A 27,718-nucleotide genomic window follows, 5' to 3' on the forward strand; every position below is an offset into this window, starting at 1 on the left:
CCTCGATCAAGGGGTCAACTACTGCAATGTAATTGTTCAGTGGCTACTTTCCTCTTGGTAAGAGTAGAAGAGACTTTTAGCTATGGTAAGCAGCTCTTCTAGGAAGGACACTCCAAAATCAAACCATTGTTCTCTGGTCGTGGATAGTGCCATAGCCTCTGTACCATGGTCGTCCACTGTCTTGGATTAGAGTTCTCTTGCTTGAGGGTACACTCGGGCACACTATTCTATCTTATTTCTCTTCCTCTTGCTATTTTAAAGTTTTAATAGTTTATATAAAGTATTTATTTTAATGTTGTTACTGTTCTTAAAATATTTTAATTGTCAATTACTTTTCTAGCATTTCCTTATTTCCTTTCCTGACTGGGCTATTTCCACGGTTAGAGCCCTCGGGCTTATAGCATTCTTCTTTTCCAACTTGGGTTGTAGCTTAGCAAGTAATATATATATATATATATATATATATATATATATATATATATATATATATATATATATATATATATATATATATATATATATATATATAGTCCTTGTACGTAATTACCCTTTGTTTATATGATAAATTACTACGCACGAAAATAACGCCCCCCCCCCCTCTCTCTCTCTCTCTCTCTCTCTCTCTCTCTCTCTCTCTCTCTCTCTCAAACTTGCGACGTCAACAGAGAAAAGCACTAACTGGCAACTAGCTTTTGCGCGCGCAATAATTGATCGGCAAGAATTCTGTCCCCTCTCCTATGACCATCCCCATTGCTAAGATGCAACTAGCGCTTATCGCTATATTTGTAGCAAAGAAACACAAAGCTTGGTTAATCTTGTAAAATATATGACGTAATGAGATACCCTTACAAGTTTTTGTGATGTTTTCCAATTTGTTACTATCGTATAGACAAAATGTTTTTATATTGCAAACGCTGAATGAGGAAACGTTTATGCTACATTCAGACCGTTATTTCGTTATTTGCAATTGTTACTGAAGACTGAACAAGAAAAAACTCTGATTTGAAATATGTCTTATCAATAGAGCCTATTTGCATATCTTTGTCATTCAGTATTAATATGATTAAAGCAAGGAAAACAAATCTAAAATAACGAGCTAGCGACATGTGCTTCATGTTGCGTCGCTGCGCTCAAGGGTTTAGGTTCAGCGGCCTCCCAGTTCCCCGAGTTGTCGCTTGCCAGTTGAGAGTGGAACGTCGTGGTAGTAGGACGCAGGCTGCATTCCTGTGTGTACAATTTCTTCTCCTTGTGGCCAAATCAGAATAATTAATGAGTATTTTCAAGTGACAACTACCCTACATGCTATTTTTGGTTTTATCAAAATTCCATAGAGCAGTTTCATTGTTGTAGGTGTAGCCATGATTGAAAAATATGGGAAAATGAAACGTTTGTGTATATAGGCAACCACGTTGACGTGAATGGCGGTGATATGAAACTTGCATAGTATTTTGGAACCAATTATGTGTTTCTACATCATGTCATCGCCGAAGTGACTTACTAGGTGAAGATGATTGTTGCACTTGATCGGACATTGATTTTTGTTTTCAAATTTGACCCTAAACAATTACTATAAGCCAAGAAACGTCTTACAGTAGGTCCCCTTTAGTTACATTTGCGTTCTTTATTTAGAAACCACAACTGTACTTGTTTATATTTAGTACACATTTTTTTTTATTAACAGGTCAGTAACAGTACATAGCCTAACCATTATTTGTTTGTTAGTTAATATTTTTCGAGTTGTCCACTCGGTAATACCTTATTTCCTGTGTTTGTTTGCACTCATCAGAACTAGGCCTAGGTCTTTGCCATTTCATAATAACTATTTAGCGAAATTTACGATTTATAATCTGTACAAGTGCTTTATTAACCTTATTGTTTGAATTTTAGCTTTGTAGAAACAGCTCTCGCAAAACATTCCTTTCAGTTATTGTGGAAAAAAGTGGATTCTGTATTCTGTCGTTAGTGTGCAACTAACAGATTGGACTAATTCCGTTATTAGCTAACTAATTACTAACAAGCAATGGCATCAAAAGAAGGATCGACGACTGCGATGTGTACCAGCCTAGTTTTTCTGCTGATTCTACAAGGTAAGCATCCGCTTAGTCATGTCAATGTCAGAATCATATATAGGACTAAGGATTATACAAAATACATTCAGGTGAACATATCCTATGGTTTTTAGTCCAATTGTTAAAAGCAGACAGCCTATTATAAAAGAGAGATTCTCTGACATATAGGTTAGCCTATGTTTACTATTTTTTTCAGGTTAGCCTATGTTTACAATTTTTTTTCATCTTGCCAAATTATAAGATGGCATGGGTACCAATGTAGTTGTGTTGCATTGACACTGAAGAACGCTTGTGGAGAGTAAAGTTAGGTGCAACTGATTGTTATAATAAAACTCGGACGTAAAATATCAGATATATTTTTTGTATTTTCATTTATGCTTTGTTTTATAATCTATCTCTATCTATATATATATATATATATATATATATATATATATATATATATATATATATATATATATATATATATGAGTGTATTGCCACATATTTAGTGTAAATGCATGTAGACTTTATATATAATTGATAGTAATTTCGTAAAGTGATGTCTTTAAAATTGTTATTTAACATGTTTATCACAGTAGAGCAAGCTTTCATACAAGAGAATATAGGTTAATAACAGGCTTATCAATACCTAGATGTGGTCTAGACAGCTAGGCTAATTCCAGACAGGCAACAATGTTGCCCCTTCAAAGGTTTTTATTCGACCTTATGGAGTCTTTATGTTTTCTTTTATCAGATTATGTAAAATATTTCCCCTTTAGTCAACATGATTATAGTTTATTCCTTGGTCTTTTAACATTTGTTTAGATTACTCCGGAAATAACTTAATGATAGGCCTATGTGGACCTTTTAATCATGTTACCCTCGGATGCTATCTGTTTTGTTACCAATGTGTAAATGGGTGATGATATCGGTATGTTGAAAATATATGGATTGGTGATAGTTGTGATATTTTGGAAACGCAATTATCGTGCACCATGTGATATATTTGGATGTGATCCTGTTGAAACATTCGTTTTGATCTGAAAGATATGTTTAATAGACATATGTATGGTTTCAGATTTGAAATTTTTCTTTCCTTGCAAGCAGATCTTATCTCGTGAAAAACACTTTCATTTAGCAAGGTTATCTACAATATTTCTACTTGCACATACAGTAATGTACTCGACTCTCCGAGACTGGAGCATATCAGTAAACCTAGGTCTATGCAGATTAGTCATCTGACATTAATCCATTCCCTGCATAGTTTTGTCTTCTGAAGTCTTAACGTAATGTAAGAAATGAACTTTCAAAATGGTATACTTGTATCTTTGCTTGATCGATTGTGCCTTCAAATTAGTGGGGGCAAGAAAAAAAATAAACCTGTTAAGTCATTTGCCTTGTGATGATTGTGGGTGTTGAAACAAATGTCTTTTAGTTCTTGTTTATCATATGATTTTACATTATTTTAGACAAGTTTCAGGAATGTTAATGAAGTAAAGTCTGCTGTGACAAAACCAGAATAAAAGTATGAAACCATGTTGACTGGTATCGAAAGAAATTTATATGTCGTCCCAATGATTAGGGGAGTTTCCTGTTTTTTTCACGTAGATCTCAGTGCTCATTATTATACAAAGTAACTGCTTAATTACTCATTATTATACCAAATTCACTGCTAGGCTTATTCTAGCCTTATTCTCCCAGCTTTAAAACTAGGCAAGGGCGTTGGAACCTTTAGTGTGTAATATATTTATTTGCTCGTTATTACTAATTATTTTTGTCATTAGTGTTGAGGAAGAGAATTTCATGACTCATTATCTCTTACGAGTATTACGGGAAGCCGGTGTACGTGACGTCAGTAACTCCTTAATTAGGTGCTCTCTGTTATAAGCTATACGTATGTATTCGTGAACCGAATAATGTGTGCATCATTTTTATTGTCGGTGTTCGTGATTATTGATTTTGCAGATTTTTCTTTTATCTGAACTTTAAACCGTTTTATTGACCACCGGTTTTTTCTTCTAAGTTAATTCATTCGATTTGCTGTTGGTCTTTATAGAAATTTTCTCGAACTCTCGTTTGTCGAATTGGTTTCCCCATTTAGTGTTCGTGTTTTATAGATGGAATTAAGAAAGTTTGTTCTAGTTGTAAGTGGTATACGAATTCCCACTGCCAATTCGGATGAATTAACTTGTAATATATGATGGAAATTCTCTCAAGAAAAAAAAATGTATGTAGGCCTAAACGTTTCATTGAGCTAGAGTTGTCCACCTTTGCTTTGCACATGGCCTATCTGACGTGAGGCCTATACAAGGGTGTTTAGAAATGTAAAGGCGAGAGGCGAATAGAATAACCCAACCCAGAGTAGGATTGATCTATGCTTGGTGTGTTTGTGTTTGGAGGGTGTTGTATTGCTTGGGGCCTCCTCGTCCATTTGCACTCGCAGGGGCAGCTTTGATCGATTCGGTTATGCCCGAACTGCAGCAGAGGCACGCCCACTCATGGAATGAGCTTATCACGGATCTTGGAAAATATTCGAATGTTTCGGTGGAAACTTGATAAGAAATGGGAGAATGAATGGCAATATTAATCCTTTATCCAATGTATGAACGATATTAATGAAATATTTCATATCACTAATATTCTCAGAGCATCATGTTACAACTAGGAGATCTTTCCAAGTTACAAAGAGTAAACCCCTTTTCCGTGAAGTGCTATTGTTTTCGTAACTGCATCATTTCATCTACGAAGCATGGTGATAGTTATAGAGGAGTGAGGTATACGTCCGTAACCCCTTATACACAATTTTAGTTAATCTAGGTTAGCCTACATAATTAGGTTTGTTATTTGAAACTTATGCTTAACTTTATCGCAATAACGCTGTTTAGCAAAAGAGAAACTGTTGGCAACGCTGCCTGTAAAACAAAGTCGCTGAGCTTGTAAACACGTGATCAAAAGCATTTTTATTAATCCTGCAAAGTGGTGTTAAGCAAATATTTTATATACAACACTTTGTAGGTTGATATAAGGTGCTATTTATCACGAGTCTGCAACTTAGCGACTTTGATTTACAGTCAGCGTTGTCAGCAGTTTCTCTTTTGCTGAATACAGCGTTACCTGGTATACTGTGCATCTTACGGTCCCAGCTTCCTGTGAAGTGTACTGGAATTATTAAGGCCAACTGTACACCGAAGCTGTTTAGTTAACACTCATACCTTGACCAGGATTTGGAAAATTTTAATTTTATAAGTTGGAACTTGGGTGGCCGAATCTTTTATGACTGCTACCCTAGTTCTAACCAAAGACTATACTGAAGGAAGATAGGAAGGCTCAAAATAGAATGTTAATACACTATTTGGCAACTCCAAAGTGAATGCAATAGTTTGACCGCTCGGAATTTAGATGGCGTTGTAGGTATGTCGTTTGTCGTCTGTTTGTTTATATTCAGAAATTGACAGTTGACACAAACGAAATCATGGCGCCAGCAGTGAATAGTCACAGTGTGTTTTTTTCAATAAACGAAAAGAAACCGATCCTCATTAGGTGTTTCACAGGTTCCCCAAGGACAAAGAACGGTGAGTACTAACAGTATAATACATGAAATATGTGCTACTAATGAGTAAGCCCTAGTGATATTGGATATAAGATTAAGGCTAGGCATCCGCAATACACTTTTCTCAAACTTTTATTTGGTCATAAAGCTATTGAAATAATGTATTTCTCAGGACCTGACATATTTGTCGTTAGGAACATGTTTAGTGGTATGTATTATATTTAACTTTGATTTAACTTATAAGTGTATGAAAATATCAGCATGTTTGCACACCTAAGTAACATTACAGGAGTATACTGCTTCAACATATTATTTTGTTACTGTTTCTTGTCTTCTTATTTTTTTTTCTATTTCCTAAATAAAGACTACCATTTTACAGTATTTGTAAACTGTATTTGTTTGTATTTGTATTTTCATGAACATTGAATGTGTGTTTACTGTCTGTGCTTTCTATGTTTGCATACTTGCTTTGTCTTATGTTTGCGCGATGTATTCAATTCATGAAGAAATCTTTTTTTTTAGTATTATGTTTTCTCATATTTATAATAATATTAGAGTTTATTTGGATGTAATTCATGATGGAATTTTAGCTTGCTTGTATGTTATTATTTTTTTTTTGTTTTTACAATTTTTATATGCACGATATTATTTACTGTTAGTTTTCTTATGTACAATTTATGAAAGTTCCTTATATGTGATTTATCTTTCATTTTTGGTTGGCTTGTATACTACCTTATTTCCATCTCCATCCCCTTTTGATTATATTTATGTGTGATTCAATTTAGTGAGTTATTTTATTCCTTTTGTTTGTATATCTATACATTTATTAGTTTATATTACTAAAGAGTTTATATGAGTCCATCATGCATTTCCGTTTCAATAAAAGAAAATTACAATTGTGTTTTATATACACCTAATATCATTCTACAATGGCCTACAATCTGTAATCAAATTGCCTACACATCACAGTATGTTTTACTTTATTGGAACGTGATATTGTATAGAATATTTAAAAAGAATTGTAATATACAATACTTGAAATTGCTAGAAAATCAACTAAATTATAAGACATAGCTATTAAGTTTCTGAAAAAATCTGAAAAAAAAAAACAGACTGAGAAACATAAGGATATGTATTCTTAATCTATAAATGTACATATTTGTAATATTACAATTTAGTTATCTAAAATTTAAGAACGTCATAAATATAAGAATAAAATATACTGACGTAGTAATGCAAATTATTTATAATCGAACTCCATCCTATATTCCCGTAAGGATTGCGGCTCTGAATGTTTAACCGCTCACTCAATAGATGGAGCCATTCGTTTCGGATGGGAGTATCTGGCATCTTTTCATAGCACACTCATTTGAGTGCTATTAGGCTCAGCTTTACTATCTTCCTTCAGTATATAGTCTTTGGTTCTAACCAGAAAGATTACATATGCTTCTAACCGAGAAAGACATATGTACAGCTGGCGGTACTCTTAACCGGGATAGGATCACAGGTTAGGGTCATAAATGGTAACTACTCTTAACCAGGGTAAGATCATAGATGCTAACTACTCTTATGGATGGTAGGATCATAGATGCTAACTACTCTTTACCAGGGTAGGATCATAGATGCTAGCTACTCTTAAACGGGGAAGGATCATAGACACTACTCCTATAATAGTCAGGGTAGGATCGTTGGTGCTACTGTTAGCCAAGGTAGGGCCATAGGTGCTATCTTAACCATGGTAAGATCATAGGTTCTACTCTTAGTCTGGTTAGGATAATTTCCCACACATGACTCCCATTGCATGTAAGTTATTCACGATCTAATGTTTAACAGTATACGAATTTTTTCCTTCGAATAAGTTACATATTTAGGTAGTCTATACGTATTTTTAATTGGCTCAATGTGCATTTGAATCCACAGCAATGGTTTTCTTGTAAGCTGTTTATTCTATTTATTAGATCTTCAATGGCTAAGTAACACGCTAAGAATAGGATTTCAGTATTTGTTAAAAAATGAAAGTCAGTTTGTCCGGACCAAAAGTAAAACGTTTACGTATCGAATAGTGTTAGTAAATATGTGCATTATAAATCGTCGAAAAATGTAGTAAATCTGTATTATTGTAAAGGAAAACCAATACTTTTCCCTTCTACCTATCCACGCCATAGTCCAATAAGGCCATGGACTCGGTGGGGGGGGGGGGGGGATAGTCCTGTATAATCTAGAACACACCGGGTCTCTTGGCTGTGATGTCCTTAGAAATGATCCTGTTTCATATAAAGCCAACATGATATAGACCTCATGAGATCTTTAATGGTCGCGAAGCGTTTCAACTTTGGCGTGAACTGGGAATGAATTTGAACCTCTGGTCCAAACGAGGGTGATTAGAAAGAAAAAGATAAGCAAAGAGTAGTATTACGAAAGGACAGGAGAACCCATTGAAGATGATGAATAATTAGATTGTAATATGTTATTTTATAAAAATGGAGGAGGTTCAGCATGAGATTGAAACAATACACTAATAACAGATTTTAAAATTATGACAAATCTCCATTGTAAATATTTATACTGTAAAACGTCTAAAGTATGCCCATAATGTTTATATTCATATGTTCATGATATTTGGTGTAATATTGTGTAAGTTCTCTCCTTCTCTCTCTCTCTCTCTCTCTCTCTCTCTCTCTCTCTCTCTCTCTCTCTCTCTCTCTCTCTCATGTATTCTTTAGTCTTTGGTTTATAACACTAACGTATTTATATATGCAAAAATGTTTTTTTCAGGATTTTAAAATTGACAGTCAACGAAAGCCTTATATCATAAAGATTTTGAAACTGCTAATTAAATGAATTCTAAATTGGCTAGCATATGATGTGGATATTCTTGATGTGTTTCATTTAGAATTATAGCATATTGCTGTATCTACTGTTGATTTATGTCCTGTAGATATTGACATTTTATTACTGCCCTATTCATGATAGGTATAAAATATTCTCACAATCATAATCTTTATTCTTTCCGTGGGTCTGATTTGTGTTGGTTTAGGTCTTGATGATTTGAATTTTCTTTAGTGAATTGTCAGATAAGAAAATTTGTCTTTAGAAGAGTTTTGGTGGATTTTAAGACTAAAAACTTTTCTGAGGGTCCACGAGGAAACACGGAGGGTTAGGTTCCCATTAAAAGTGCCTAAATTAAACAATGGGGCCCCATATTAATTTCTGGAGGATTCCCACGGTAGTTTGCAAACCAGGTCTCCCTAGTGGTCCTTAACCATTGTTGATTGCATTATTTTAACAGTGTCATGAAGCCGTAACTGCAAAACAAAATGCTATTTGTATTCTGAAGCTATCTCCTCTGGCTTTAGTGAAAGAAAATACCGAATTGTATTGACCTTGCGTTGCTTGGCAACTTGCACGTCATGGGAGTTGCCAATTAGTTTATTAAAGTTGAATCGCTTTGCGTGACCGTGTTTCCATGTTGGGCTATACTGACACTACATAGTGCCGGTAGTAGCAGAAATAGTAGACTTGGTAGCTGCTAGATGTATTTTCCTACTTTCGATCATATGATGCAAAGGCTTGTTTACTAAATAGCGGAACGGATTAGGAGGGGGGCAGAGTTTTCCCTTTTGATAATTATCGATTTGTTTGACGAGTCATCATCGATTTCGTGCATATTAAGGATAGTTTTTATATTCTACACATTCTCTTTCGTAAAAAGAATAATTGTGTCAAAGTGACGTTACCCAAATTTGATTTTCCTCAATAATAGCATAATAGTTTTAGTAGTTAATGAGTTCAAGATTTGCCTACATGTTTCCCTGAAACGGTGAACTTTTCATAATGTATCTTACTTTTCCTTTAGAAATAATTTTTGTATACCGTTTAGGCTCATAAATTTTTACTATTCTCTTTAGTTATATAGAGGTCTTACTAAGTAGTGTGATGATAAAGACTTAACTGATATCATATTAGTGAAAGGTACAGATTGGATCCTGGAATATCGATCAATAACGTTAATGAGAAAGACTCCTGAACGTTTTGAGCAAAGAATAAAACTCAATTGAGACATTTTAAGAGCACCTCTCAACAGTACGTGTGCTGCAAAGAAGAAGAGAAAGAAATCAACTTTTATCTAAGTGAAAATGAATTTGTATAGCCAAGTTGTAATTAAAATACTTGATTAAAAGATGCGCATTTTCAACTAAAATATTGGTGGGGAAACTAGTTTATATATATATATATATATATATATATATATATATATATATATATATATATATATATATATATATATATATATATATATATATATATATATATATATATATATATATATGAGTGTGTGTGTGTAAATATAGGATATTAAATTTTGAAAGGCAGTAGTAAAATTACTATATTTCTCGGCCGTAAGTCTTGTTCAGTTAATATTTAGTGGTCATGATCTTGGTGCTGAAGTGAGTGTTACAATACTCCCTCGACCTAAGAAGCAACACAAAGCTATGGCAGGAGACGGTTGTTTTTATGATGCTTATGGTAATATTAAACTTTATGAAGTTGCCAGTTATTGTTTTATCATTTTTCTCTCCAACTATGCGCAAGTTTCAGTTCATATATATTTTCACTTCATACTTGTTCACATGTGAAATATATCAACTTGGTATTATGCTAGAAAAACATGGAAGGGTTTTCCTACGTTGTTGGATTTTTTTCCTAAATTACAATTATGGCGTGTCGTTTTATTTTGCCTCGTCACCATAATTTTTTTTTCATGAATAATATAGACATTTTTATTGATGGTTATCATATAAATATAGATTAAGCCAGTTTTCATTAGTAACCACAATTCTTAATTGAATATCTTTAAACGTCCGGAAAATGAATGTTCTAAACCTTTCCTTATTTAAGTACTATAAGAAAAGTCTTTACCATAAGGACATTAAAGAAGACCTGCAGAAATGGCATTCATGGGAGGAGAGGTTCAGAGATATTTGAGAATAATCATGATATAAGGTCCATTCTCAGATATTTTAATCATGTTAGCAAACATCCATTCGTATGATTTGAAGATTTAAAAAAATTTACATTGCTTTCCATGATGAACAGTACTTTGAATGGCAGACCGTTTTTAATACCGTTTGAAAGGATTAAAAGAAAAGAAAAAACGTAATACTTGTCATTGAGTTTGGTCTTCCCTATTCTATTGTTCATGACAGAAGTTGAAAGCCTAGATTGATGGTTTCAGTGGAGGAATCGTGTGTGCATGTGTGTGTGTGCATCCAACAAACCCCATAGCAACATTTCAATCATTGGGGCACGTAACTCGTTTTTCTCTGACCTCATCAATAAATGTTCAGAGCGTAATAGCAACCCATCAGTTAGCTAATCCTTTGTACCTCGGGGAAGGGTATTAGCCGGAGGGTGTTTTGAATTTAAAGAGACTACGGAATTCGTTAGCGATGGGCTAAAAAGCGATCTGCTCTCTCTCTCTCTCTCTCTCTCTCTCTCTCTCTCTCTCTCTCTCTCTCTCTCTCTCTCTCTCTCTCTCTCAGCGTGAAGAGGAGAGAGAGAGGGGAAGGGTTTACCTAGTTGAGGCTTGTTAAGGGAACGGTCAGGGTCTGTCCCAAAAGCGTGAGAACACTTTACATTATGAATGAACGCCGCCCCGGGGGGATCCGAACCGAATGGAGGGAAAAAGTGAGGGAGAGGGAGACCGGTTGATAAGGGTAAAGTGGAACTGAACTGCAAGAGAGTATGTAGACTAAGATATTGCCTGATTTTCATGTTATACCAATAGTGCCTGGTTTTTGTAAATTAATTTGCCGTTGCTGTAACTCTTCTAGAACGTTTATTCTCTACACTAGATAGGTTTTAAATAATTGTGAAAATTAGAGTAACTTGCATAAAATACTGTATATTTATTGAACTCTGAGTACAATCTCCGTAATTTATTCTATGAAAAAAAAAACATCTGACGTTTAGATAAATATAGAAATTAGTATTCTTTCTCCCTTGATTTCCAACAGTTTTTATACACAGAAGTATTCATACACAAAATTACTATGAATATATTTTATTACTGCTATTTATGAATTTTTTTAAATGTACAATTAAAGTCTTATTTTGCTAAATATTTCTCTTCTTATACATGTATAAGAAATTATATGTAATTGTAGCGATAACGATGTTGATGGCATTCTTGTAGCTGGCTTAACCAAGATCTAAAAGATACTATATTTAGGTTTTGGTCCTGTGAATTTGAGACTTATTCAAGAGTTGCTTTACGCTAGACTTGCCTAGGCATATATGTATAGCCAGCTAATTGGGGTCTGGTACGAGATTACGGTAATAGATAGTGCCTGATACTAAAACATCCCTTTCCTGATATTCTGTATGTAAAGGCTTCCCTGAAATAGGAACGTTAGCATAGGAAAATAAATCAAGTAGGCCTACATGTAAGAAGACTAAAGAAGAGGTCTTCTTTCAGGACAGTGATGGAAAAGACCGGTTTAGTTCAGGTCTTAGTTATGCTAATGACAAGCAAATTGCTACTAAATATTAGATGCTCACCGGTTTTATGTTTTGTCATTATAAGTAAACCGTTGTTGAAATTGTTTGTCCTCTCTCTCTCTCTCTCTCTCTCTCTCTCTCTCTCTCTCTCTCTCTCTCAGCGTGTACTATCATATGCTGTTTTAATTAAAGTAGAGCCCATTATACTATGCAATTCTTTTAAATTGATAAGTGCAATGCCGTCAAAATCAAATATGAAAGTTGAGATACTTTCTAGTTTACGTAAGTGCAAACGTGGAGCAATATTAGATATATACATAAATATGTATATACTGTACATTATACATAAATGTTATATATATATATATATATATATATATATATATATATATATACAGTATATATATATATATATATATATATATATATATATATATATATATATATATATATGTATATATATATATGTATATATAATATACACACACATATATATATATATATATATATATATATATATATGTAGATATACATATGTATGTTGTAGGTGTCTAAAACCTATAATGCATAATTGTGATTAGTGTACATTTCTATTAGAAGGGCTCTGTCCTGGTATTATGAAGTGAGGATAGACTGTAGAAAATCGTATTGTAATCCATGAAGAAAATATATAGCGTTCAGTAATTATAGCCTGAATAAATCTAATTTCCGCGCTGAAGTTTCGGAAATGGAACCAGCATTGCCTCCTTTGTGCTTTCTGTGTAATCAGACAAATCGTGCGTGCTGGACACGGCGAATGGACCGATGTGACAAGAGAGACAGATACGTTTATCTTTTATTCACAGACAGTTGCTCAAACGCCATTGGTGATCGATTATTGCATGGGTGCATCGAAAGAGAAAATTAAGCTTCACGTTCATTAATGGACACTAAGATTTTTTAACGCTGTGTAATGTTGTGTAGCAATACAGGCAAACCTAATTAGATTGAGTTTTTGCAAAATCTAAAATAATAATTTGTGTCTATTCATTAGATCTCATGCTACTATGATATAATGATGATATTATAGTTTGTACATGCGAATGTTCAATTCCAATAGTAGAGGAATAACGTCTTAAGGATATATATGTTTAAGTTTTATAATATTTTTTCTTTATTCTCCCTCTCTCTCAATCTTAGATTTTATGATTCTCTCTCTCTCTCTCTCTCTCTCTCTCTCTCTCTCTCTCTCTCTCTCTCTCTCTCTCGTTCAGGTTTTATAAAAAAAATCTTTTTTTCCCTCTCCCAAGCTTAGGTTTACTCTCTCTCTCTCTCTCTCTTTCTCTCTCTCTCTCTCTCTCTCTCTCTCTCTCTCAAGTTCAGGTTTTATAAAAATTTCTTTCTTTGTTTTCCCTCAAACTTAGGTTTTATAATCTCTCTCTCTCTCTCTCTCTCTCTCTCTTTCTCTCTCTCTCTCTCTCTCTCCATGTTAAGAAATTGATAAAAAGTTCCTTTGATCTTAATCTGTTTTGTAGCACGAGAAAAACGTGTTGCCCCTAAGCTTCAAAACCCTCAGACAATAAATCTATTTGAAATAATGGGTTTGTGATAACATCGAAAGTCCTGTATAGCACACTACAAGTCACTCCCTTAACATCCAGTAGGCTTAAGCGAGAGAACTACCTGTCCTTGTAAATCTCACCTGTAGTAATAGGTATCATAAATAGGCCTAATCCTCTGCGTGTGCGATTTTCTGCTTGAGTAGCTATGTGGTTAGTTAACAGTTAATTATGGTTAAGCTATTACGGTATTAATTGTGTTTGTTATAGGATCTTGTTGTATAGGCCTTGTTGTGTATCTGTTACATTGTTTCCTTTTAGTTTTTGTAAAAAGGTATTTTTTAGGATTTTAGATGCTAGATATACTGTTTCACCAAACGAGTAGATCATGTAACGTTTGCAAACCTTGGAGAGTAGATAAAATCACATTCTTTGTCTGCTCTTCTATGTGTCATGCATTGTTATAGATATAACTAAATTGATTAACATTAGCAGTCCGTATTTGACACACAGGTTAATGAACCCAGTGGATTTATTATGACCTGGAATCAAGTACATTATGATATTTTCAAGGTCACAGGTAGAGACATAGTATAAGCACAACATCAGGATATTTTGTTTAAATCCAGAATTCAGAATCATAAAGTCATGATTTAGGAATCGTGCAGATACACGATTTTCATAGAATATCCTAATTCTTTTGCTTATATGACCTGGTGTTGGGGTCTAGGATGTCATTCAATGCAAGGTTGCAGCTGTTGGTAAACCCCTGTAGTTGCATTACGAAGTAAATGTTAAGGAGCTAGATAGCAAGATGAAAGAAAGATAGCGAGAAGGGAGTAATCCTGATCAAAAGTCAAGGTCAATGAAAGGAAGAAGGAAGTTTATTTATGTCTAGATAGTAGAGAAAATGTAAGAGTTGGAGTAGCTCCTATTAAACATAGAATTGCTTAGGATCTAAGAGTTTAGCAGTGTCTTTTCTGCAATCATTTAAACGTGTAATAATAAGGAGATATGGAATGAAATGATGGGGGCCATTTAAAATCAGTTCCATAATTTTAAAGTGGAAGAGATGGCGAAGTCCACTTATATAATGAGTGCAATACGATCATAGGCCTTGTCATGACTTCATATCCAAGGTATGTGTAAGTAGTTCAAGGTTTCTGGAACCGGTGGAAGGAAGAAGTCATTTATTAGCCCACGTGTCTTCAGTGAAGAGTTAGAAACTTTTGATAGCACTGGATATGTCAAAACCCTTACCAAATGCCATCCGAAATAAGGGTCAATGTCAGCGAATTGTTCGGATATTGGGAGAGATGGTGTCATGAATTGCTTTTCACCGGTTTATGAACAAAGTCCTGAAAGTAAAAGTTAGAAGGAATTTCTTGTTTGAGTCATCTCTCTTATCTAATAAAGAGCAAGTATTTAGCTATATATATATATATATATATATATATATATATATATATATATATATATATATATATATATATATATATATATGTCACGCTGAACGGGATTGTCAAACGTATGATTACTCAGTCTTTCCCCTTTCTTAGGGTAGTGGTAGAGGGAGTAGTCATACCCTGGTGAGTGGTGTTACTCCGAGAGGTGGTTGGGAAAGGGGAGGGGGTGGGAAGGTTTGAATCTGTATATACAGTACATAGCGATCTAAATGTTTAACCCTCATTTTTGATGGGTCGTGTAGTTCATAATACACGAAATTAAAAAATTAGATATCACTGGGTCTGTCCGGACCCTGACCTATGCAAAAGGTCAAGGCCAAGGAGACATTAGGAGCATAGCCTATAACTTCAAGTTGGTTATGATGTAGAATCTCACACTCAACATACCCCGAGTGTGCAATAGGACCTGATACAATTAAAGGTAAGACAACTTTCTTTTCGAGCATAACTTGTTGGGGATGTGTTAGTAAGTTACATGGATTCATTTAATACGATTAATGATTCTCTCTCTCTCTCTCTCTCTCTCTCTCTCTCTCTCTCTCTCTCTCTCTCTCTCTCTCTCGATTGTGCCAGTATTTCATATTGTGTTTACGTTCCAGAAGTTGCAAGAAAATACTTGGGAATTTTTGCTTTTTGATTTTTATGTTTCAGTTTGGCATATTTTTTCACTCGTAGATGAACAGACTGATTTTTCAAACTATTGTTTCAAGGTTATATTATGAAGGGTCCATTTAAAAACTGACGGGAAATGTTATATTCACAGATGAAATATAGTGTTTTTTTATATGTAATTATAACACTCCTGTCGCCTGTAATTACAATAATTATAACTTCTGATTTATAGAGGGTGGAGGTTGCCAAACATACTTATTATCTGGACTTCCTAAGTTGTGTATGCGTTTTCGTTCTTAGCATAGCTGAATGAGGCTTTACAATACCAATGTACGTAAAGGTTTATCTTCAAGGTTTGTATGACGACATCTTTGTAAACACTTGTACTTCATCTGTGTTGCCAATGACCTACTTGGTCAAATAAGGTTTATTTGGTATGTCTATAATGCACTGTGAGGTGAGCATTTAAGTAGGAACATTCTTTCATACTAGTACTGTTTCTCTCTCTCTCTCTCTCTCTCTCTCTCTCTCTCTCTCTCTCTCTCTCTCTCTCTCTCTCTCTCTCTCTGTGTCATGAGTGAAGGGGAAACTGATTTTCAGTTTTATATATATATATATATATATATATATGCATATATATATATATATATATATATATATATATATATATATATATATATATATATATGTATATACATATATGTATATATACTGTATGTATATGCATATATGTATATATATGTATATGTATGTATATATATTTGTATATATATATATATGTATATATATATATGTATATATATATATATGTATATATGTATATATGTATATATATGTATATATATATATGTATATATGTACATATGTATATATGTATGTATATATATGTACATATATATATACATGTATATATATATATATATATGTATATATATATATATATATATGTATATATATGTATATATATATATGCATATATATATATATATATATATATATATACATATATATATATATATACACATATATATATATATATATATATATATATATATATATGTATATATACATACATAAACTGCACATATATATAATGTATAAATTATTTTATATGATTTCCGTTGACGCAACTGACAGTAGAGATAGTATTTAGAAGCCTAACTAAATCTACCAAAATGTTGTAACACCGTATTTGGTAGAATGGCCCGGGATTTCATTGGCAACGTGAAATATGATGTAGTTTACGTGGAAACATAACATTAGTGTCCCAGAATGCCAGCGTAATTACCGTACATTAGGACTGACACCATATTGTACACACGACCTAATCCCCCATCAATGTAATATGCATGCTTGTTGGGGGACACAGTTAAAGCAACTCGGTTGCATTTTGTATAAGTGTCCACTTTTAGTAATCTAGTAAATAGTATTTAACAAAAGTTTCTTAAACATAAACCAGCCAATACGTAATATAATATATACTCGTGAATGGTTGTCTTTCTTTCATAGAGCTCAATACGACAGTAATTTTTTTCCCCTTTCAACTCTCGTATCAACGGTTCATATGGTTCTTAATTTCATTTTTGATAAATGTGAAACATAATAAAAGAAGGCGGTTTGATGAGCTAATGGGGAATATTGATCACGATTAAGTTGATGAAAGTGTTAAATGTCTAAAATTATCTTACTCAGAAATGATTGACTAGAATTGTGGATATCTTGAAATGGGAGGGGGATATTTTGTTCAAGATAGGTGTGCAAAGGAATTGTCTGTGTATGTAGTGAAACAGCTAAAGGTATAGATGTCTGGCAATTAAAGTTCATCCTTAAGACGTTATAGAATATGTTGTGTACAGTATACACACACGCACACACACACACACACACATATATATATATATATATATATATATATATATATATATATGTGTATATATATATGTGTGTGTGTGTGTGTATCAATATATAAAGAGTTGTGTATTATTTTTTACTTCTATATCTCTTGAGGCTCTTGAAAACCAATCTACAGTTCAGTTATCATGTTTCTTATAAAAGAATGATTAAGCTAAACGGAACGAATCAATCATATAAAAGTATGAGACTTTGATCCTCAAAGTATTCATATATAAGGCACTATACAGTATAATTGAAAGACTAAAATTACCAATAACAAAGTTGCCCTCTCCAGCTAGCCTTGCTCTGCTGCTGCAGTGGGGATTACGGTCTTATAAATAGCTAGGAATCAATATCGCGGTCCGCAACAGAGTTGACCTAAGAATTCGCATAAGAGAGGCCAAACGATTTTAGAAGAAAGCTCGATAGTTATGTTGGTGTTACTTCTGCAAGAGGTCAGCTTTTTGCAGGAGAATTTTCACACCGATCAAAACTAATATTTCGTAGTTGACCGTACCATATGACCACTGTTATGGGTGTGTCTGTATACACACACACACACACACACACATATATATATATATATATATATATATATATATATATATATGTGTATATATTTATTTGCATGTGTATGTCTACACAAACACACACACACACATAATATATATATATATATATATATATATATATATATATATATATATATATATATATATATATACAGTATATAGTTTATATGAATCTAATGTTAGCCAACTCAAATATATTTCTTTTTCATTTGAATATTTAAGAATTTGTATTTATTATAAAAAGACGAGAATTTTGTTGCTATAAGTTTGGTATCAATTTTAGTAAAAAGAAAATTATTGCTTATTCAAAAACTGTGCCATAGTAACTTTAGATTCTAAATTATATTTTGAAGCATGTTGAAATTCAGACCAAGAACATACAGTACTGTAGGCTTACGGAATGTATCTCTGCACCGGTTTTAATTGACATGGGATTTTTTTTTGCCCTACAGTTTCCATATTTCTCTCTGGTTGTTTGCTTCTTGTTAAAAGTCAGGTAACGAATTTGTCACTTTACACAGACGCACCCACGCATGCACTCACACTTTATATTAAAGTTTCCTTGTTTTCTCTCCCCTCTTGTCCTTTTAGCCGGCTCCAGATCTTACTCTTTTGTGATGATGTAACCGACACCAAGTTTGATGTGGGGTTGTCCCTTGTGCCATGTCTAATCAAATATATATGGCTATGTCAGGGTGAGAGTGTTTGGAAGGGTGACTAGGCTACGCTTTGAATAGGGGCAGCGGGAGGGTGTGAAGAGTGATTAGAGAACTGGGTGACTGATTTGTTATCACCCTTTTCCCCCAGTAGCTATAGACTGGAATGGGTGAATAGGCTTCTCTTGAAACGTCTGGCCAATGGGAGGAATTGTATCGTATTATCATTTAATTGCCAGGGGAAAGATTATTGGAAAGGAGTGGGCCAATCGAATCTAGGACGCAGAATATAATTGGCCCGGTTATTGTCACAGTGATTTAAAGTAGAAGAGCACTTTACGCGAGAGCAATTTTCTTTCCTTGATTTTTTGCTCTATTTCTTTTCCATTCATACACATGCCAACGAAGTCTGATGTATTTATTTATTTTTTTTTTTCGAATGATTTTATCATGTAAATTTAATATGATGAAATAATTCGACAAGCTTTTGCTAACATTCAATTTAATTTACCATATGCAAGATATGTTGCTGCTTGTTTGAATGAAAGTAAGTGCTGTGAGTTATTAAAAAAAAAAAAAAAAAACTTTACCTTAAGTGGAGATGCCACCTTTAATGATGCAAGGTTGTACGGATTTGCACTGAGACCTCTTGTGTCAACTTGAGATATTATGATAAACAATTTGGCAAAATATCTTGATGTTGTGATTTTCAATTTCTTCTTTAGGCACAACTTTAGCCATATAACAAATCCTTTTAATCCAGCATACTGTATACTGTTAGAATTGCTAGATTAAAGTATTATGTGATATTGAATGTGACGAAATGGCCCTGGCTCGCCGAGGAATAAGATTGGTCATAGGGGCTGTTAAATAAAGGATGTCCTTATGAGTGAGAAGGGCGAGGACACTCACAATAATAAAAACAAGGACGGGGAAATTGTACTTCTAATCCTAGCTGTGCCCTTCGTGTTTTAAAGGCTTTAGGTAACTTAAAGGTTTAAAGGTCACTCATGAATGGATGGTAGAGACAAGGGGCATTGCTAATGCCTTAGCAGGACAGTCCTAGTGACTGACCATATACAGTATACATATGATCAGAGCCCAAAACCCCTCTGCACCCAAGGTAGAACTTGGGGGTTCTATGCAATGGCTGCTGATGACTCAGCAGGTTGACGTAAAGGCAACCCCAAAACCCCCATCCTTAGCTCACAAGGATGGTGAGGTTGCAGACACTACAAGAAACTACTGAGCTTGAGCAGAACTCGAACCCCGGATAGATAGCCAGGCAGGGACGGTTCCAGTAGGATACCATTAGGGAATTATATTTAATACAGCATTTTCTTTTGATTTGCAATGACAACAACGTCCCTTTCCGTAGACTCTAGGTACTATATCAAAACAGCTTCCGCCAGCTGCTCTTTTAAAACAGCTGTTTGTGAGGAAGCAGGGAACGCATTTTGATGTAGGGATGTATCGCATAGAAATGGACCAGAGCGGATAGTAGCAAGAGTTTACCAGGGATAAAAAAAAAGTTTATTTTGTTATCAGGTTTAATCGAACACGTGTAATTTTTTTTAATGGATATTCGTTTAATTGAAATTCATCCTCCTTTGTGAGTTTTCATCGTGTGAAACTACAATTGACTATTTTATCTACGCATGTAATTAAGGATAAATGTACATAACAGCGTACACACGCACATTATATATATATGTATATATATATATATATATATTATGTATTTATTTATTTATTTATATATATGTGTATATATATATAAATTATATATATAAATATATATATATTATATATATAATATATATATATATATATATATATATATATATATATATATATATATTATATATGTATATATATATATATATATATATATATATATATATATAGCGAAGTATGGATATTAAATTCTTATGGAAGAAGTGGTTAGGTTGTGTGGAAAAATTGGACAACAATGAATTAGTGAAACGTGTGTATAATTCAGAGGTAGGAGAGGAAGGCATGGGATTAAGATCCTTGATTTATATAATGCTCAAGAATTTGTAATAATTAGGTATGCATGGCGAAATGTATAATTGGAGGGTTCGACGTTCTGTAAAGGAGCCTTCTGTGAAATTTTGACTATTCATTACTGAAGAGTCGATGGGTAAATGTGGCAGTGGTTTTTTTTTTTTTTTTTTTTTTTTTTTTTTTTGTACATGTGCGCTGGGCTTTGTTGAATATGGTATTAATTTGATATTTTATCATTTGATCTTCTTTTTATAAATAGAATCTTCTATTTTCACCTTTTTCTTCTGAATTTCTTTTAGTATTTTTGGAGACACCTTTGCTTGTATAGAGGATATAAATCACGATATTTTTAGGACCTCCAGTAAAGACAGTACTTCATTTTCGTTTTATTTTTATGTTATACATTAAAAATACTATTTTCAATCTTAATTTTAATTTCCTTTTATATTTTTTCAAATGATTATTGTTGTATTCGCCTTTTATGGATGCTGCCATATTTTTTATTATATAAATGTTTTACAATTTTCTTTTTTTTTATTCTAGAAAAATGCCTACTGACGAAATCTATAAAAGGCTGGAAGATTTAAACTTTTTCCTTATGACTTAAAATAATTGATGATATCTATTATGCGCAAATGTTTTTTTTTTCTTTTATATTACTCGTATTATTGCATACATGAAAGTCTGATAGGTATTTTAAACACTTAAAAAATTAACTAAATAATTTATAAGGTATGGACTTCATTATTTCACAGATAGTTCGAAGTTTTTCTTGATGTTAGAAGGCATATATTCCAATTTTAGTTATAATTGAATTTATGCATATTTTTGTATTAGACTTCCTTTATCCTATGGAAAATATGCTTTATGTGAATGTGTCCATGTATTCTTTAGTCTCTTAGTTTATTTTCTTTAAATGACTGAATTTCTGAAGAGCAAATTTTGTAGGGATGGGTAACCTAATGCCCTTTTCTCGCCTAGCCCCCAAATAAAACAAGCATACATATGCACCTATATATATAAACACACACAAATATATATATATATATATATATATATATATATATATATATATATATATATACATATATATATATACATATATATACATATACATATATTTATACACACACACCCCCACACACCCACACGTTTTATAACTTACGAAAAATAGATTTAAGATGAGGTACCAGACTCATAGGTGGGATCTTATGCCGAGGGGATTTGACCTGAAGGTTTACAAATAACGTTGGAGAAAAGACTTGTTGCATTGAATGCACTGTGCGGGGGGGGGGGGGGGGGTTGTTAAAGGGGGGACCGGTTAATGGAAGAGGGATGGTGGGAAGACGATGCTCTACAGGAAATGACAATTGCTGTTAGACGAACCATTTTCAAATGGTTCGGTCACTTGGAGGAAACAACGTGTGTTCTGGGAGCTGCTGGATGGTTTGGGGATCTTTTCCCATATCGGTGCATTCTTTCGTACGGGGTCTATTCAGAACACGTAAATGGATTAATACATGTTGCAAGATGGAGTTTGCAGTATCTGGTATGTCTACTTTTAAGACAAGTTTTTTTTTTTCATCTTTCATGATTAGAGTATCGTCAATTAAGCTAGTTTAGATTGTACCTGGAGTCTATTTGAATAATCTGGAATATTGAAAAATTCTCATATGCATTTTCCTTCATTGTGCTAACGCAAATATTTTATGGTCTTTTTTTTTTTTTTACAACACTTCAAAGTCATGTTATCTATCTTATGCTTATCACTAGCCTGGTTAAAGCTATTGCTCCTTTAACGTTAATGATTAATCAATCATCAATTTTTTTTTATAAGCTACCGAAATTCACCTTGAATCGTTCATTTTTTTCTTCTAATGAACTGCAGTACTTTTTACAGTGTTTTGTAATGATTATGAAATACGTGTTTGAACGAAGAAACAAGATACCATAAAATATTTGGTATCTCATGTTTATGGAATGTCAATAAATGAAAGGAAGAAACACGGCAGACGCTGAAAGCAATGTTTTGGAAATAAACTACATTCTTTGGAGGGAAATGCCGGGAAACAAAAAGGAAAGGAAACCAAACCAAACCATACCTTTTACTTGAAAATTGAAGGTTACTTGCTATTTGTTGCACTTTGGAATGTCGGTTGGTAATGATGACCGTTTCTGTGAAGTATAACTTGATATATCAAAAGTAATTATAATTCCTTAACTTTACAACCTATTTTTCAGATATTGTGCACACAAAAAATCATACATTTTTAAATGATAAATTTGAGACAAAATGCTGAAATACGAGAAGCTCAAATATTTATCAATTATGTAATATGTTCTTTATATTGCATTCGTACAGTACGACATTTACTTAGAATGTTTCTGTAATATATGATTCGCATCAATCATTATTGAGTAATAGGATTAAGTTGTGGTGGTAGATTTCTCTCACATTTTTCTGTGTGTTCAAGTAATAATTAAATTGATAGTTATTTCAATTAAAGTGGCATTGATTTCTATTAGAATGGAATATCTAATAATATTAGTTTTAAATTCTATAATTATAATGTGTAAATACTTCTTTAGCAACATTAAATGCCATAAAAGGCCGCGGCTTTAGTGTATGAGCCTTTGACTTGATATTGTACATCTATCTTTGTTAAATACGTATTTTTAACCGTATAGTGTCTTCACGCGAAAAGTTCTTGTAACCAGTACCCCATCACATCAAGGTTAATAGATCTTTTCATTAAATAACATGACTGAAATTATTATTATTATTATTATTATTATTATTATTATTATTATTATTATTATTATTATTATTATTATTCTGCTGATCATATAAGAAAATGACTATGCATGTAAATCTTATTTTATACAGTTTAGAAGAATATATTCTGATCTGTTGGTTGCGAAGAGGCAGCAATGTCATGGGATATCATGGAGGGGCGAGACGCCCGCACGAAGAAGACTCTCCTTCAGCTTTATGTTCTCTGAAAAATTGTGATTGGTTGCAGTACTTAGAATATTGAAAGAAAATTGCCCAAAGAGGCTTTGGTGGAAGAATTTGCTTGCGGAAAGTCCTTTACTAGTTACCAACGTTTGTGGAAGAATTTACTTGTGAAAATAACCTTATTAGTAACCAACTTTTGTGGAAGAATTTGATTGTGAAAATAACCTTACTAGATACCAACTTTTTAGATTCACCTTGATGATGCTGTTAATAATAATGCAGTTATGGAAGACAATGAAATGTTAAAAAAAGCCGTAAGAATTAATACCAGTAATGACAGTAATAATGAACACAATCAGATGTATGCTCTCGTGGTAAGCAGAACTGATAAGAAAAAAAAAAAAACATAGTGATCACAATCTTCTTGATGATAATTATTGCTATTACCAATGAGTGCGGGTTATGACGTCTATCGGAGGAAATAATAATGCTAGTGATAATCAGTTCTGCCAGTCATTCTCAAGTAGAAAAAAAAAAGAAATGAAAAATGATGTGTTCGCTTTCATATAATACAAAACCATTGAGGTCCGGAGAAAAAACTGAAAGAATTCGAAACAGTGTTCAAAAAGCATCGTTCAGATAAAGAGGAAGAACCAAAATTCGAGGACTACTGTTGAGAGTTTGGCGTTGAAGATTCCGTTGAGCAACTACTAGTTGAGAATTGGTTCTGGGAAAGGAAATGAATACCTGTAAGGGATAGAATGTTTGGCTAAAGGGGATAGGATGGACAAAAGGGGAAGGATGCAGGAATAAACGGGAAGAGAAAGAGAGTGAAAGGACAGGAAAGAGTTTAGGGGTCATTAAAAAGTTTATTGGTTACCGATGTAGGTATGTTTGTGTTTATATTTATCCGTGTACTTCTACATTTATGAAATATATTAAGAGAATATTTTTGTGACCAAGAGTGAGATGGGAGAATATGGTTAGAAAACTTAGTTAAGGAAAAACGAAACCTAGTAATGCAATGTAGGCTACATGTAGCCTGTCTTTCAAATCAAAATCCTTTTGAAATTAAGTACTCTGGCAGCTCCAAAGCATCCTCACGACTCTTACCAGGTTAAGACAACATAGCGACAGATGAACAAACATTAAGGAAGAGGGAGAAAGAGTAAGAGTGAGAGACGCCCAGATTGATGAAGGGACTATCAACCTAAGAACATTACACCGTTATCCTCCATAGGGGTGCAAGGGGAGACGAAACAGCGTTAAATGGGATGACGTAATCCGTACAGAGGTATGGAGTAACCCCTAACATCTGCCCGGTTGAGCACTCCGTTCGTCACTCCCTCCCCCGACTTCTGTCCGTTCCTCACTCTACCCTCTTCTCTCCCTCTGCCCTTTCACTAATCGCGTGATTAAAAGAAATCATAAATCACAAAAATGCAACGCTTGTAAAATAGCAAAATACTGTATTTTAAAATGTGTACATATAGTATACACTATATATATATATATATATATATATATATATATATATATATATATATATATATATATATACAGTATATATATATATACTGTGTATATATATATATATATTGCTGTATATATATATATATATATATATATATATATATATATATATACATTCATATATATATATATATACATTCATATACATATATATATATATATATATATATATATATATATATATATATATATACAGAATGTATAGCCTATACAGGTATTTTATTAATGTACGTATTTATTCATTCAACATCTCTCTTGATAGGGAATGCCCCCCCCAAAAAAAAACTCATTGTTATATATATATATATATATATATATATATATATATATATATATATATATATATATATATATATATATATATATATATATTTTTACAGTATGTATATCCTATACAGGTATTTTATTAATGTACTTATTTATTCATTTAACATCTCTCTTATTAGGGAAAAGAACACTACAGTTATTGTCATAATATATACTGCATAGCCTACTTTCAACCTCAGAATTGTGAATAAATCCATATTGCAAAATATTTCCGCCAACATGTCAACTTCATACTGCTTCACAATATATCATTCTTCTCATTCTGAATCGTTTACAACTTTTCACATGACCACACTTTTTCAAAATACTTAATCACACTCACATACGCTAACCTTCCTACTGCTTCTGTATAACTCCTCGTTGTTCTTTTGTTAAATTTTTCTTACACTTCACATGCAACGCAGATAGCCAATCTCGAATACGTCAAGTTTTTTTTTCCTTTCTTTTCTCTTCGACATCCACTCTTCGTGTCTGTAAAAGAGAAGTGGGTCGATGTTTTATTAACACGCTTCCACTTTCGCTTCGATTGACACCTCAGTTTCATTCCAATCTATTGCTCAGGTACACATTTTTATTCACTAATTATAATGCTCAACTTGTTTCCCACCCTGCTGTCATTCGTAATATTTACTCTAGATCAGTTATTATACAAGCCAAAAGATTTCATTCTTCCATCATCCAAGTTAACACCCAATGCTCCATTTTCCTAGATTCCATTTACCCTCATATCCTTAAAGCTACTCGCTTTTAACTCTCAACTATCTCTTCTACACATGTACGCACGCTCGCGCGCGCACACACACACACACATATATATATATACATATATATATATATATATAAAGAGAGAGAGAGAGAGAGAGAGAGAGAGAGAGAGAGAGAGAGAGAGACTCGTTGCCTAATTTTCGTTGGTGAGTCAGCATTTTCCGTAGTAATTTTTTTTCATCGAAAACAATTTTTAGAAACATGCCGTGGTGATATAATAGTTCCTATTTTGTCTCAAACTAGTGCCTTGATATCATCAGAAATCTACTAATATCTTGGTCATTTTACAAAAGAATAATTAAAAAGATGAACATGCAAATGATAAAATTTTGAGTTCATTCGATATCTTATATATTTTGATAAATATTGTATTTCTATGATTATCATGATCAATATTGATTTCCTTAGATAAGTGATAATAACAATCTAGCAAGCTACCAAGCTGAGAGAGAGAGAGAGAGAGAGAGAGAGAGAGAGAGAGAGAGAGAGAGAGAGAGAGAGAGAGAGCTTTGAAAGGGTGCATTTGCGAATGCTAAAACCAATATTGTCTATTGATCCCTTCACCGCAAGCGAAATTCCCAAATCCTACGTGTCCGTAATTGACATGGGAATTTTCACAGATAGAAAGGATTAAATTAGTGACTTGTTGGACAATGGGAGACTACTGTGTTTTGGGAATTACATTTCCTGTTATCCTCGTTGGTAATTTCCTGGACTTCTGGTGAATTACAGATCCGGGAAACATATGTGGCTGGCAAAGACTAGTTGGGCAAAGGAATGAAGAATCTTTTGATAAAAAAATTTAAATACATCAGAATTACATTGATATTCACTCATTGCTAAACTTCCTAAATACTTATGAGGATGGACTTGTAAATTGATTTTGAAATAGATGCGTTAGATTTTCCCCGTTGTTTATTTAATTATTTAGGTTTTTCGACTGCATTAATTTCACAATGCCTTATCTGGTAAACTTTTCATTGTCCATGTTTTTAACTGGACCTTGAATTCAGTTGAACATTTTCACTTCAAAAGATATGTAACGAACGGTCCATCCATCCAGTGACCTGTTATGGGTCACACCCCATTAAATCTTCTGGGAAAGGTGTCATGTGGATGTCGTGTTAATAAACCCATTGATCCGGCGAGTGTACAAATCCGACAGTAATGGGAAGTGCGGTGGGTTTAATGCGAGATTTGAGGGTATATTGTTATTGTGTTGTACTCGTACCTTAAGTGCGATTCATTTCTGTAGAGTTTTAGTAGA

General features: G+C 33.2%; 1 protein-coding gene across 1 annotated transcript in view; it reads left to right on the forward strand.

The window, feature by feature from the left end:
* Positions 1-1,141: 1,141 nt before the first annotated feature.
* LOC137616437 (cell adhesion molecule 2-like) overlaps positions 1,142-27,718 on the forward strand; it is a 316,026-nt gene continuing 289,449 nt past the window's right edge. Inside the window, exons 1-2 of the mRNA XM_068346186.1 lie at positions 1,142-1,226; positions 1,888-2,087. Of these exons, the coding sequence (XP_068202287.1) occupies positions 2,021-2,087 (67 nt within the window). The 5' untranslated portion in view covers positions 1,142-1,226; positions 1,888-2,020. The remainder of the gene's footprint in view (positions 1,227-1,887; positions 2,088-27,718) is intronic.

Source organism: Palaemon carinicauda, chromosome 22 (assembly GCF_036898095.1).
Source record: "Palaemon carinicauda isolate YSFRI2023 chromosome 22, ASM3689809v2, whole genome shotgun sequence".
NCBI classification, from domain to species: Eukaryota; Metazoa; Arthropoda; class Malacostraca; order Decapoda; family Palaemonidae; genus Palaemon; species Palaemon carinicauda.